General features: G+C 38.9%; 1 protein-coding gene across 1 annotated transcript; it reads left to right on the forward strand.

The window, feature by feature from the left end:
• The first annotated feature begins 4,908 nt into the window (after positions 1–4,908).
• LSM6 (LSM6 homolog, U6 small nuclear RNA and mRNA degradation associated) lies at positions 4,909–11,232 on the forward strand. Its single transcript, XM_078879099.1, has 4 exons — positions 4,909–4,980; positions 8,081–8,198; positions 9,358–9,471; positions 10,820–11,232. Exons 2-4 carry the CDS (start codon positions 8,105–8,107, stop codon positions 10,852–10,854), a joined length of 243 nt encoding a protein of 80 aa, XP_078735225.1. The 5' UTR covers positions 4,909–4,980; positions 8,081–8,104; the 3' UTR covers positions 10,855–11,232.
• Positions 11,233–11,483: the final 251 nt, after the last annotated feature.

The raw sequence follows: 11,483 nt of genomic DNA on the forward strand, positions 1-11,483 counted from the left end.
CACGAGGGGGTGGTGGGGGGCGGTGCCTGGGGGCGGGGGGCGGTGCCTGGGGGCGGGGGGGGAGGAGCCACCGCGAGTATTGACCACGCCCATCGCCATCACTGGGATGGGATTTCGATTTAAAGCTTTCGTGACTGCAGGGATTCATCTTCTTGGATCTTTCGGTAAAGTCACGTAGAACAGGTCTGTCGAGAAGACAGAGTCTGTATTCTCGACAGACCTGTTCTCCACCTGAGGACGGCTGCTTGCGTTGTGGCCGAAACGTCGTGAAAATTATTTTATTATGTTTTATTTTTATTATTTTATTCATTCTACGTGACTTTACTGAAAGAACCAAGAAGATGGGATGGGATTGTCGCGATTCTGGAAGAGGATTGGAAAACAAAACCAGATTTTAAAACAAACTTTGTTCCGTTTGTTTGGTTTTTTTCCACCGTTTGTCTCACTTGAAAGTGTATACTCCCATTCTGGTCTGTGTTGTTCGTCACAGCAATGTTGCTGCTGGTCAGCGAGGCGCGTGGCTTTTCTCTCGAGTAGTTTACGTTGTTGCGTGTCGAGGCATGTTGGGTACCACCTTTATTATTATTATGCTAACCAAAAACAAGCATTGTTGAATTGTGCGTGTGAGAATTATTTTCGATGTGCGCACATTTTATGTAAATACGGTACGATGTAAATGTGAGATTCGCACATCCGATTAAAAATACCAAGAACACGCTAGATCAAACAAGACATTTAATCATGACAATTCACCAAATTTCTGTAGTGTGTACACGGTTAATAATGCTGCTGATGATGATGGATGGATGTCCATCATAATCATGCTGTTTATGACCTTGCAGCTGATGTTAATGATTGACGAATTATTGTTGGAAGATGATGGCGATGTGGATAATGATGATAATTCTGCTGATGACCAGATTGTGATGTTTGTTTTGTCCAGGAATTGTCACTTCAGTTTTAAGAATATATTTTATATTCACTGTAGTTGGCTAATTCTGCGGTTTTTTGGATACGTGGAATTACAAAGCAAATTCATCCTATCGCCTGTGTTTATTTCCAGACAAGACGCACACCCAGGATAAACGAGTGATAAATGAGATCAATTATACAATAATATTTTCAAATAAGAGGTATTACCCGTAAATTCTGGCAAATGTATAAAATTATCTGCATGTACCTGTGAAAAAGTTATTTTGAGGATAAACCAGACTTTAGTTTAACACGTAGGCTTTCGCGACCAATATTATTCATAATCAACGTTTTTGGGTTTAGATCGCGTTATTTATAAATGTGGCGTAACCCTCCAGCACCCGACACGGCCAATCAGTAAAAAAGTGTCACGTTGACAAAAGACAAATAGTTCACTGCTTTAGCCCACCGGTGTGTTGAAGCGTGAAACGTACTCAAATTGTAAATGTTGTGGTTTCATGCTTCAACACACCGGTGGGCTAATGCAGTGAACTATTTGTCTTTTATCAACGTGACACTTTTTTACTGATTGGCCGTGTCGGGTGGTGGAGGGTTACGACACATTTATAAATAACGCGATCTAAACCCAAAAACGTTGATTATGAAACCAGACTTTAGTCTGCCCATAGCACCCTCCATGGCAACGCACATGACAGGAGTTATTTTTGAGGCTAAACACAATCGATGTGCACTACACAATAACCTTCATAGTAAAGGACTGCTTAAAGTGGAGAGCAAAGTAAATATGTAAAGCAAGCTAAAAAGCAAACAAATAAGTTATCTGACATGACAAAATACATGATTTTTTTCGATTTAAAGCTTTCGTGACTGCAGGGATTCATCTTCTTGGTTCTTTCGGTAAAGTCACGTAAAAGGGAAATAATAAAATAATAAAAATAAAACATAATAAAATAATTCTCACGACGTTTCGGCCACAACGCAGGTGAAGAATAGGTCTGTCGGACCAGGTCTGTCGGAAAGACAGCATCTGAACATTCAGAAAAGTTTTGGTTTATGATGGGTAATTCTTAACCCTCAGGGGAAAAAGATGGAAACATAACATGACAAAAACATAATCTTATGGTTTGCGGAAGACTTATACAGATATCTATAGCAAAACAAATCCATATACCGTATCCTAGGAATCAACAATGTTCCAAATGAAGACAAGGAAATTCCACATGTCGTACTAGAAGAAGTAGAAGTATGACAAGGGGAAATCTATTCTTGCACCATCATTAAAGAAGTGGGACCAGCAGTTGGAACAAACCCAGTGATACATATTTAATAATGTATCCACAGAAAATGAGTATCTTGTTTGTGATTGACACCTAAATTATTCATCTATTCAAAAGGGAGACAAAACTGGCTTGAATAATTAAAAACCCATGAGCTTCTTATCAAATGTATATGTACATTGTCAGGAGCAGTGGATACACCATGACTTGACGATTATGCCTATTTCTAGATGAATATGCATCTGCTATCTGCACTCTTTAGAGTTAGAATAACCTTTTAATGCTCGGGGGGGGGGGGGAATACATCTCTTTATATGAGCAAATTATAATTTTGACCTTCATTTTGTAAAATCCGCAAAATGTATTCGTTCGCTTTTGAGCCTGTCTCATTAGAAAAGATTTGCCCTGGTGGTGCAATTAGAACGGTCAGGTTGTGCGGTGGCATAGGCCAAAATATACTGTCATTAAAATCAAGTAGAATCTCAATAGGGTGGCTTAAAATGGTCAAATTCATGTACAATATAGTGTTGCATACCACAAATACAATTATTTGGAGGCAAGGTTGGCTCACACAGAGATGGAACCTTAACGTTCATGCATTTATTTTATGCAGGGCTGTGATATCATCCATCACCCATCATCTATATTATAGTGACACGGCCTTCCCAAGCCCACTTACTTTATTAACGAATCAAGAGGCCACCTCTAATTTGCATTTGTTCTCTTTCTCTCATTTAATTCCTTGCAGCATGGCCCATGCCAACCCTTGCTATGGCACTGTTTGCAGACTTTTAAAAATCAAGTTATTAAATTATTTCCTCTAATTCATTGTCATTTGTTATTATAATAATGAGCAAATCTGAGATGATTGACATTCTGCATTTATGTTTATATTTTTCTCCAATTCAGTTTTGGACGTTATATCAACATGCTCTTCATGCCAATTGACATTCTACCAGTGGATACTCAGAATAATGCATGTCTGGAATTACACTAAAACAGAATAAGGAACGCATGGATCAGGGAAAATATGCAAATAGACATTATAAAACATGTAACATATTGGTTGAAGGGATGATCACTGATGGAGAACACTCGTGAATGAATAGCAGCCAAAGTAGAGAATAGGCCCGTGAGAATGCTGACTGTCAAGATGGAGCAATCAGGTCAGTTGGATGCTTGCATCGTAGGAAATTGATTGTTGCATCGCAGGAGGCCTTCAACCAGCAGTGGGGACTTTCTGGGGGTTCCATGATAGTGGAGAATTTTGATTGAAATTCTGCCACAAAAATAGTCTGGAAAGAGTCGTCACTCGCTAGCTGTGGTCACTGGCCTATGTATGTCTATGCAGGCGGATGAGTTTTGTTACCATTGATGCTGGAGTGGTCCCCAGCGGTTTGTCACGTGGAAAGGGGCAAAAATAGTCACTGCTCTCTGCCTTGCAGTGCTACGTCGGATATAATATAACAAAATCCTTACGATAACTAACAAAAACATTTGCACAGCAATATATACTCCCCAAATTAGGTGAGATCACTGGAGCGCTATGATGGCGCGCTTGAATGACTGTTTCCCTCATTTACAAACCCTCTAATTTCAGGACAGTCCAACTTAGTTATTCCGACGGTGAAGCAGACTTCTTTTCATATTTCCTCTTTTTTTAAATCCATGTCTCCCCGCGTCGTTTCGCTGATGCCTCCCCCTCTGTTTGTTTGACCATTCGTCACCCATAGCTGTCAACCCATACACGGTTTAACCCGTATTCTTGTGCAGGGATGTTGAGTTTTCAGGTCCATACAGCGTACAGCCGTTTCAATATGGACAAAAACATGTTTTTTGTCTATTTGTTTGTGTTTCTCCCTATAAATGGGAACGGGGTGACCAACAAGGTCTGAATTAGTCTGTAATATGGTAGACACTGATAAGGGGTTGGCAGGTTTATAGTATAGTGTATAGTGTAGTGTATAGGATGAACGTTGAGATTTATAAAGGAGCTCGGGTTGACCAATAAGGTCTGAATTGGTGTGTAATAAGATGGGGCACTGATAAGGGGTTGAGAGGTTTGGTCACTCTCCGGTTTGTTCGGCAAAGTCACGTAGAATAAAATAAATTAAATAATAGAATACGACGTTTCGATTGCAACACAAGCAACCGTCATCAGGTATAACTAAATTTGAGAGAGACAAAATACAGACACGGAGACACACAGACAGATTCACAAGTAGAGAGAGACAACACAGAGAGAGACAGCACAGACAACACAGAGAGAGACACACAACATAGACACACAGAGACCCAATGCCTCTCCCTTTGCCCCCCCCTCTCTCTCTATTTAATGCCACGACACAGAGGCATTGGGTCTCTGTGTGTCTCTCTCTGTCTCTCTGTTGTCTCTCTCTGCTTGTGTGTCTGTCTGTGTGTCTCCGTGTCTGTGTTTTGTCTCTCTCTCAAATGTAGTTCTACCTGATGACGATTGCTTGTGTTGCAATCGAAACGTCGTATTCTACTTAATGTATTTTCTTTCTACGTGATTCCTGCAGTCACGAAAGCTTCAAATCAAGTTTTGTTCACCTCGCCAGTGATGACGCTCGCGTTGTCACAGGGGGGGGAGGAGTCACAGCACAGAGCGCGAAGCCCCTCCCCCTGGGCTTACCGTTGGGTGGACGATTTAAAAATCGCGCTCCGCCCTCCCCCCCGTCGCCCCCCGTGAGCCTCGTCGCGCACCGTCCCCGCCATCCCCGCCATCCGCAGGCCCCGACATCGCGACGAAGTGAGGCTTTGCCACTCGCTGTACTCACAATACACTCAGCTGTGCTCGCAACACACTCAGTCGTACTCTATAATCACAATGCACTCGATATATACTCGCACTAATGTCGCTTTACTCAACACACGCTCACAATACACGCACTGTGCTCGCAATACACGCACTGTACTCGCAATACACGCACTGTACTCGCAATACACGCACTGTACTCAATGCACTCACTGTACTCAACACATGCTCATTGCTCATCCACACTTTACTGACAATAACCCACTCTACTGACAGTATACTGACTATACTCAGAATACATTAAATACACTCATTATTCGTACTCGCAATGCACACTATGCCAAACACGCTCTCTCCACAGTCTATTGTACTCACGATATTCACAATGCACACAGTATACTCACTACTCAACACACGCTTACTGCACTCACTATTCAATACACTCACTATATTCAACACTCATTATATTCAACACGTGCTCAATACTCATAATACACCCACCATACTCAGTATACTTACAATACACCCACAATGCACTCACTCCACTCGCAATATACTAAATATACTCAACACGCTCACTACGCACTTACTATACTCACAATGCAATCACTACACTCCGCACCTCCGATTAGCACGGTTGGCTACGTGCGGTGTGAAAGAAGTTCAACACACATGCAATATACTCGCTATTCACAATACACTTGCGATACTCACAATACTCAACACAAGCTCACTGCACATCGTACTCACTATACACTTACTGTGTTCAATTCACGACACACTGTAATCACAACACACTCACTACTCAACACGTGCTAACTAAATCGTGTACAGTACTCAATACACTATACTCGCAATACAGTACACTCACAAATACTAGCAATACAGTAAAACATACTCACGATACTCGACACATGACCACCACACACGAAACTAAATACACTTATTATATACAACACACATTCACTATACACTCGGTCTAATCACAATACACACACTATACTAACAATACACTCAATACGCTCCACTTATAGTGCTGGGAGATTCTCACGATTTCCAATTCAGCATTGAAATGTGATCATTGTAATTACCATGATATTGGGATCTTTGAATTGTGGAATCACAATTTGCGGTCACAATATTATTCAAGAATCAATTTCGTGTTACTTCTCGATTGTTATTTTGCACGGTTTTAACTAAATTTGTCTAAATGTAAATATTCTTACCCACGTGAACGATTTCATGCCTGTAATCATTTTGAATCGATGACTGGATGCGTCATTACATTCAATATACAGTATGTACTATGTGAAATTGTCAAAGCTTGTCTTTTTCGTGGCAACGGAGCACTGCTATTTTCAATATAATTACATTCATTTGAATGAAGGTGCAGGAATTTAATGGCGATGCATACTTTTTTTTTTTCACGGACGAATCGTAGGCTGTAAAATAATCGCTATTCAATTGTTGTTACTACTCTAAATGAATAGTATAGTGGCGCTTCCAACTATTTCCACTAGGTGGCATACGAACCTTGCTATAATCACACCCGAATGAAGATTTTGAAATTGGAATTACCCGGAGAGAACAAATGGAATCAAATTCCTACAGGAATCGTCTGCATTACTCCGTAAACACTACACTCACCACTCGCCAAACTCACTATTTACCTCACACTGCCGATATACTTATACACACTATACGGAGATATATTCATGCGTGTAAAATATTATTCATTTAACATGCACATATATATTACACTTTCACAAAACTAAATTGACCTTGAAACATAGACAAAGACCTGTATTTTATGTTCCTACATATTAACAATATATTGTATATTGTAAAAGCATACGTTTGCACGCACATAAACAGGAAAAATACACATGTTTGGTAAATGTACAATAAATCGCATGTAGATAAACTACCATAATGTACATTCACAACGGAGTATAGAGGAGCGATGCTCACAACAGCGCTGGCCGGCTAAAACGCAAAGATTTAGCAAAGTGGGGAGCACAATTAGTGCTTCGCCAGTCATCTCAGTCAGTCAACCCATGGCACTTGGGTCTATTCCGTGACCTGTCAGCGGGTATTCGATACTTCACGTGGCCTCAAAGTACAAGCGCCGTAGTGACGCCACCGCCACTTCGTGGTGAACTGTGGTTGTTGGCAATTGCAAGCATAAATACATGCACAGCTGCTACCATTTGCCACGAGGTGGTGGTGTTTTCATCACTGCGCTTGTGCCAGGTTAATTGCACTTTGAGGAGTGCCAATGGCTGTTTGACAACACCATTATCGCCCATAACCTCCACCATCTCCCTGCATGACATTAAGAACAAATGAGTTACACAACAATTTTACTTGGTGATTTCTGAAAAAATAAATTAGACACGTCTATTTTTGCATGAACACAAATCGGTATTCTGTTACCATATCTTGTAAAACAACTCTTGTTTGGTTTCACAGTTATTTTATATATATGTATAAAAATGAAAGTGACATTGCATTCTTGTTTGATTCACCAATTTGTACTCCGCATGAGCTGGTGAATATTTAGTTTTTGCAGAGTAGAAAAACATTAAATTTCGATTTAAAGCTTTCGTGAAGGGAAATAATAAAAATAAAACATAATAAAACAATTCTCACGACGTTTCGGCCACAACGCAAGCAGCCGTCCTCAGGTGAAGACCAGGTGTGTCTCCCCGACAGATTTCATTCTGTTTTATTTGTATTATTACGTGACTTTACCGATAGAAAAACATTGTTCCCATGCATCACTCCGCTTCCTCTTTGATCTTTCCGAAATGGACCACCAAATGATCCCAGTAAGTTATCTTGCTATTAGGCCACTCAATGTCTGTCAGGACTCTCAACCTTCCATCTTCACAGCTGAGCCTTCCTACTACTCATGTGGGCTCTTAGTTGGCTGTTAACTCTGTTTAGCTTTCTAATCTGGTCAGTGTGCAGAAAGTTAACTTTGCTTATGCAAAGATTCTTCACAGAATGCATATATATTCATATTAACAAGTACACTGCTTTGATAAATACATATTTTCTATGTTTTCTTTTTGTTTACCATTCATTTCAGAACCTACCAAGACTTCTGACCACAATGAGTTTGCGGAAACAAACCCCAAGCGATTTTCTGAAGCAGATCATCGGTCGCCCTGTGGTGGTGAAACTCAACTCAGGGGTGGATTACAGAGGTAACACTTCACTTAATGCCCTTACATTTTAAACATACCTATGTTATAGAAATTGGCATAAATGCATTGAACTCAGATTAAAACGATTACATTTAACATGGAGTATTGCAAACTAGGCATTTGATGATTTACATTTGGGAACTTTTTTTCTAGTAGCAAAATAATGAAAAGAGAATAGACTTTACCCTGTCTGACAATAAAACATGTGTTAAGGTGTTCAAACACCAAATAGACACCTATTCTAAGGCAACAAGGGGACACGATCCACACAAACATGTTCTGATAATATATCATTGTCTTTGAAACTGATTGGCCTATGTCAGAGACAGCCTTCTTTATGGCATTGTCTCGCCTTTGTTAGACCAGGGAACACCAAAAGGTGAACAGCATAAGGCAGTGAAAATATCAGAGCATTAATAGACGTAATAACTTGCAATAGTTGTCTATTTAGTGTTTGAACATCTTAACACCTGTGTTATTGGCAGACATTTTAAAGCCTAATCTTTTTTCCTCATTAAGCAAACTGTTAAGGTATTTTATTAACTTTCACAGTTGAATACACTCAATGTGTTTTGTTTGTTAATTATTTTTTGTATTGCCTTCTCAGGTGCTCTATATTGCTCGTTATATATTAAAAGTACAATAGTAAGCAAAGGCGTGACGAGCACGTGACTGCTGATGAGAATCAGAATGTTGTAAATAGGACAGTTTGCCTGCTTAGCAAATATTGTGGGTTAACATTTATCTAGGAGACCCATCAGCTAATGGACGAAAACGTTCTTTTATTTCATAACATGAATAGACTTACTCCTGGCATTACTCGCTTATTTCTATAATTTTGTTTATAATACATATTTCAACAACATTTGATCTAAAATGCCAACATTTTCCCAGAGCTAATGTTGAGTGTTTCCTGTCCCCTGAATAATAGATCAAAGATTCACTTCATACTGTATATGTATCTTTTATATATGTCGGTTTTATGTCAAATTACCATGAACACTGAAATACTAATTACTAAGTTATCTCCGTGATTAGATGCACATTATACAACTAAATACTCATCAATTATAAGTGCATACTTGTTTGAAATGTACTGCATGTGTTTGTAAGAAGTATATTTGGCCTGAGGTGCATGTGGTGAAACTGTCGTTTCTAGGGGTTCTGGCCTGCCTTGATGGCTACATGAACATCGCCCTGGAGCAAACGGAAGAGTATGTGAATGGACAACTAAAGAACAAATATGGTGATGCCTTCATCAGAGGAAACAATGGTCAGTTTACTTAAAATTGTTTTTTGTTTAGCCGATGTGATCACATTATTTTATACCTCATGTGTATTATTAGAAAGGAGACGTTGACCTGCTATACATGCTGTTGGAAGCAGTTTTATTAACTTAAATTGTAAATTGGCCAAAGTAGTAGGAATTGATATTCTTGGGTTTTTTGGTAAAGTCACGTAGATAGGTTCAAAGAAAATAACAAAAAATAGCAAAAAACTATGACGTTTCGATTGCAATAAAAGTGGTCAAGATCTAGTGGGAATTGGTGATATAAATAATAAATTCACACTTTTCATCACCCTTATGTCAATCCACTGCTCGATGAAGACCTTTGCATGGGTAATTTAATCATGGGAGTTTTTTTAAGTCATACTTTACCAATTCTGGTCAGTGTCTGTTGGTGAGGACCCTGGACCGAAACAGATTATAGATATCACTCGCTGCTGATGTGAGTCATGGCAGCACTTCTTTTAAAACAATGATTCACATTAAGATATTGTCATATACATATAGTTTAAATTTGTATATCCTAATTAACTATTCCAGAAATTACCAATGGATTGGAAGAAATACTGACATGTTACGTGGAGAGACAGATATGAAGGAGATTGTCTGCTTATTAATGTTATTTATATTCTCCACAATGACACTCATTACTATTTTGTGTGATTATATACACATTTTGAACTAGGACCCATCTTAAAAAGACAGTCCTTGCCTATAACATCTGGCAGTTCATAAGTGTTGATGCAAACAAGCTTGACTGCTGATGAGACACTGTCGAAACCAGTTAAGAGTTTTCTTTTGTTGCTGAAATGATGCACTGCCATAAGGCCGATTGGTTGTGTAAGAAATAATTATATATTTTTTGACATATATATATACATTTTCTCTGCTTATCTATTTTGTTATTGCATTCGTTGGTCTAATTAATTACCAATTCATGTAAAGGACAATTAACAATACATTGTCTATGCTATTTAAATTTTTGGCGGTGATATATGGTCAAGCGGTAGTATGTTCGCTGCTTTTTTTGCAGAGGCTCAGGTTTTAATCCAGCGACTACACTGATTATTACTGTGGGTGTAATGAGCACAATATGCGCCATCTATTTCACAGTGGACGTTAAAAGATCTCACATCATTCGCAAGAGTAGGCCGTTAGTTGCAGGTGTCAGGGTCCAAATTTTTTAATTACTTATTACAGTGTCAACAGCAATCATCATCTCTGCTGGCAGCAGAATTCTCCAGGTCATTTTTGCAAATCAGTTTTCATCTGGTTAAACAAAAATGTTTTTTAACGATCATTTTGTTATGTATTGCATGTTGTGTGTTAACAGTCCTTTACATTAGCACCCAGAAGAGGAGAATATGAGGTGCAAGTTACAACAAGATCCAGCAGTGAAAAAAGAAAAGGATCAAATCTGTGCTCTGATGTGCATCACCTGTATTTTACTTTTTGAAAAATATCAAGAATTTAGTATTTTTATATTCTTTGTAAAAGTGCAAGGTAGTTATTTACTGCATCTAAAGTCAAACCATTTTTTGTCAATCTAAATGGAAAAAAATACTAATTTAAATGTATCTACCATTTCTTGTTTTTGTCTTTGCTTTTTGATGTGTAACTTTTGGGGGATTTTATACCCCTGGCATATGACTTTTGCAACTGGAGAGTGTCTCATACAAGTACAACTGTTGGATAACTATGACTTTGTTGATTGATCAGTAAATACAAGAATTGAGAGTACCAAAAGTATTTTACGTCTCTTTATTTACAATGACAGGGCCTGGATCTGTCAATGCAATCCATTAGGCCATGGTAATTTCTCCACCTAATCACCACAATGACACTGGTGCCATTTAAACTCCAACTTAAAAATTACATTGTCGCACTTCCTATTTAGTACCAATTTAGCATACAATTTGTACCAATTGTGCACACATCCGTGGTATTCGGACATCTTGCACTGCTCGGGGCCAATCTGCACCCACCATGTTCCTCGC

Source organism: Lampetra fluviatilis, chromosome 3 (genome assembly GCF_964198595.1).
Source record: "Lampetra fluviatilis chromosome 3, kcLamFluv1.1, whole genome shotgun sequence".
Classification (NCBI taxonomy): Eukaryota; Metazoa; Chordata; class Hyperoartia; order Petromyzontiformes; family Petromyzontidae; genus Lampetra; species Lampetra fluviatilis.

Excerpts from the sequence above, each read along its gene's own strand:
- LSM6 (XM_078879099.1), top strand. The coding sequence starts at position 8,105 with ATGAGTTTGCGGAAACAAACCCCAAGCGATTTTCTGAAGCAGATCATC. Across the intron at positions 8,199-9,357 it reads CTCAGGGGTGGATTACAGAG|GGGTTCTGGCCTGCCTTGAT; the intron begins GTAACACTTCAC and ends TGTCGTTTCTAG. Across the intron at positions 9,472-10,819 it reads CTTCATCAGAGGAAACAATG|TCCTTTACATTAGCACCCAG; the intron begins GTCAGTTTACTT and ends GTGTGTTAACAG.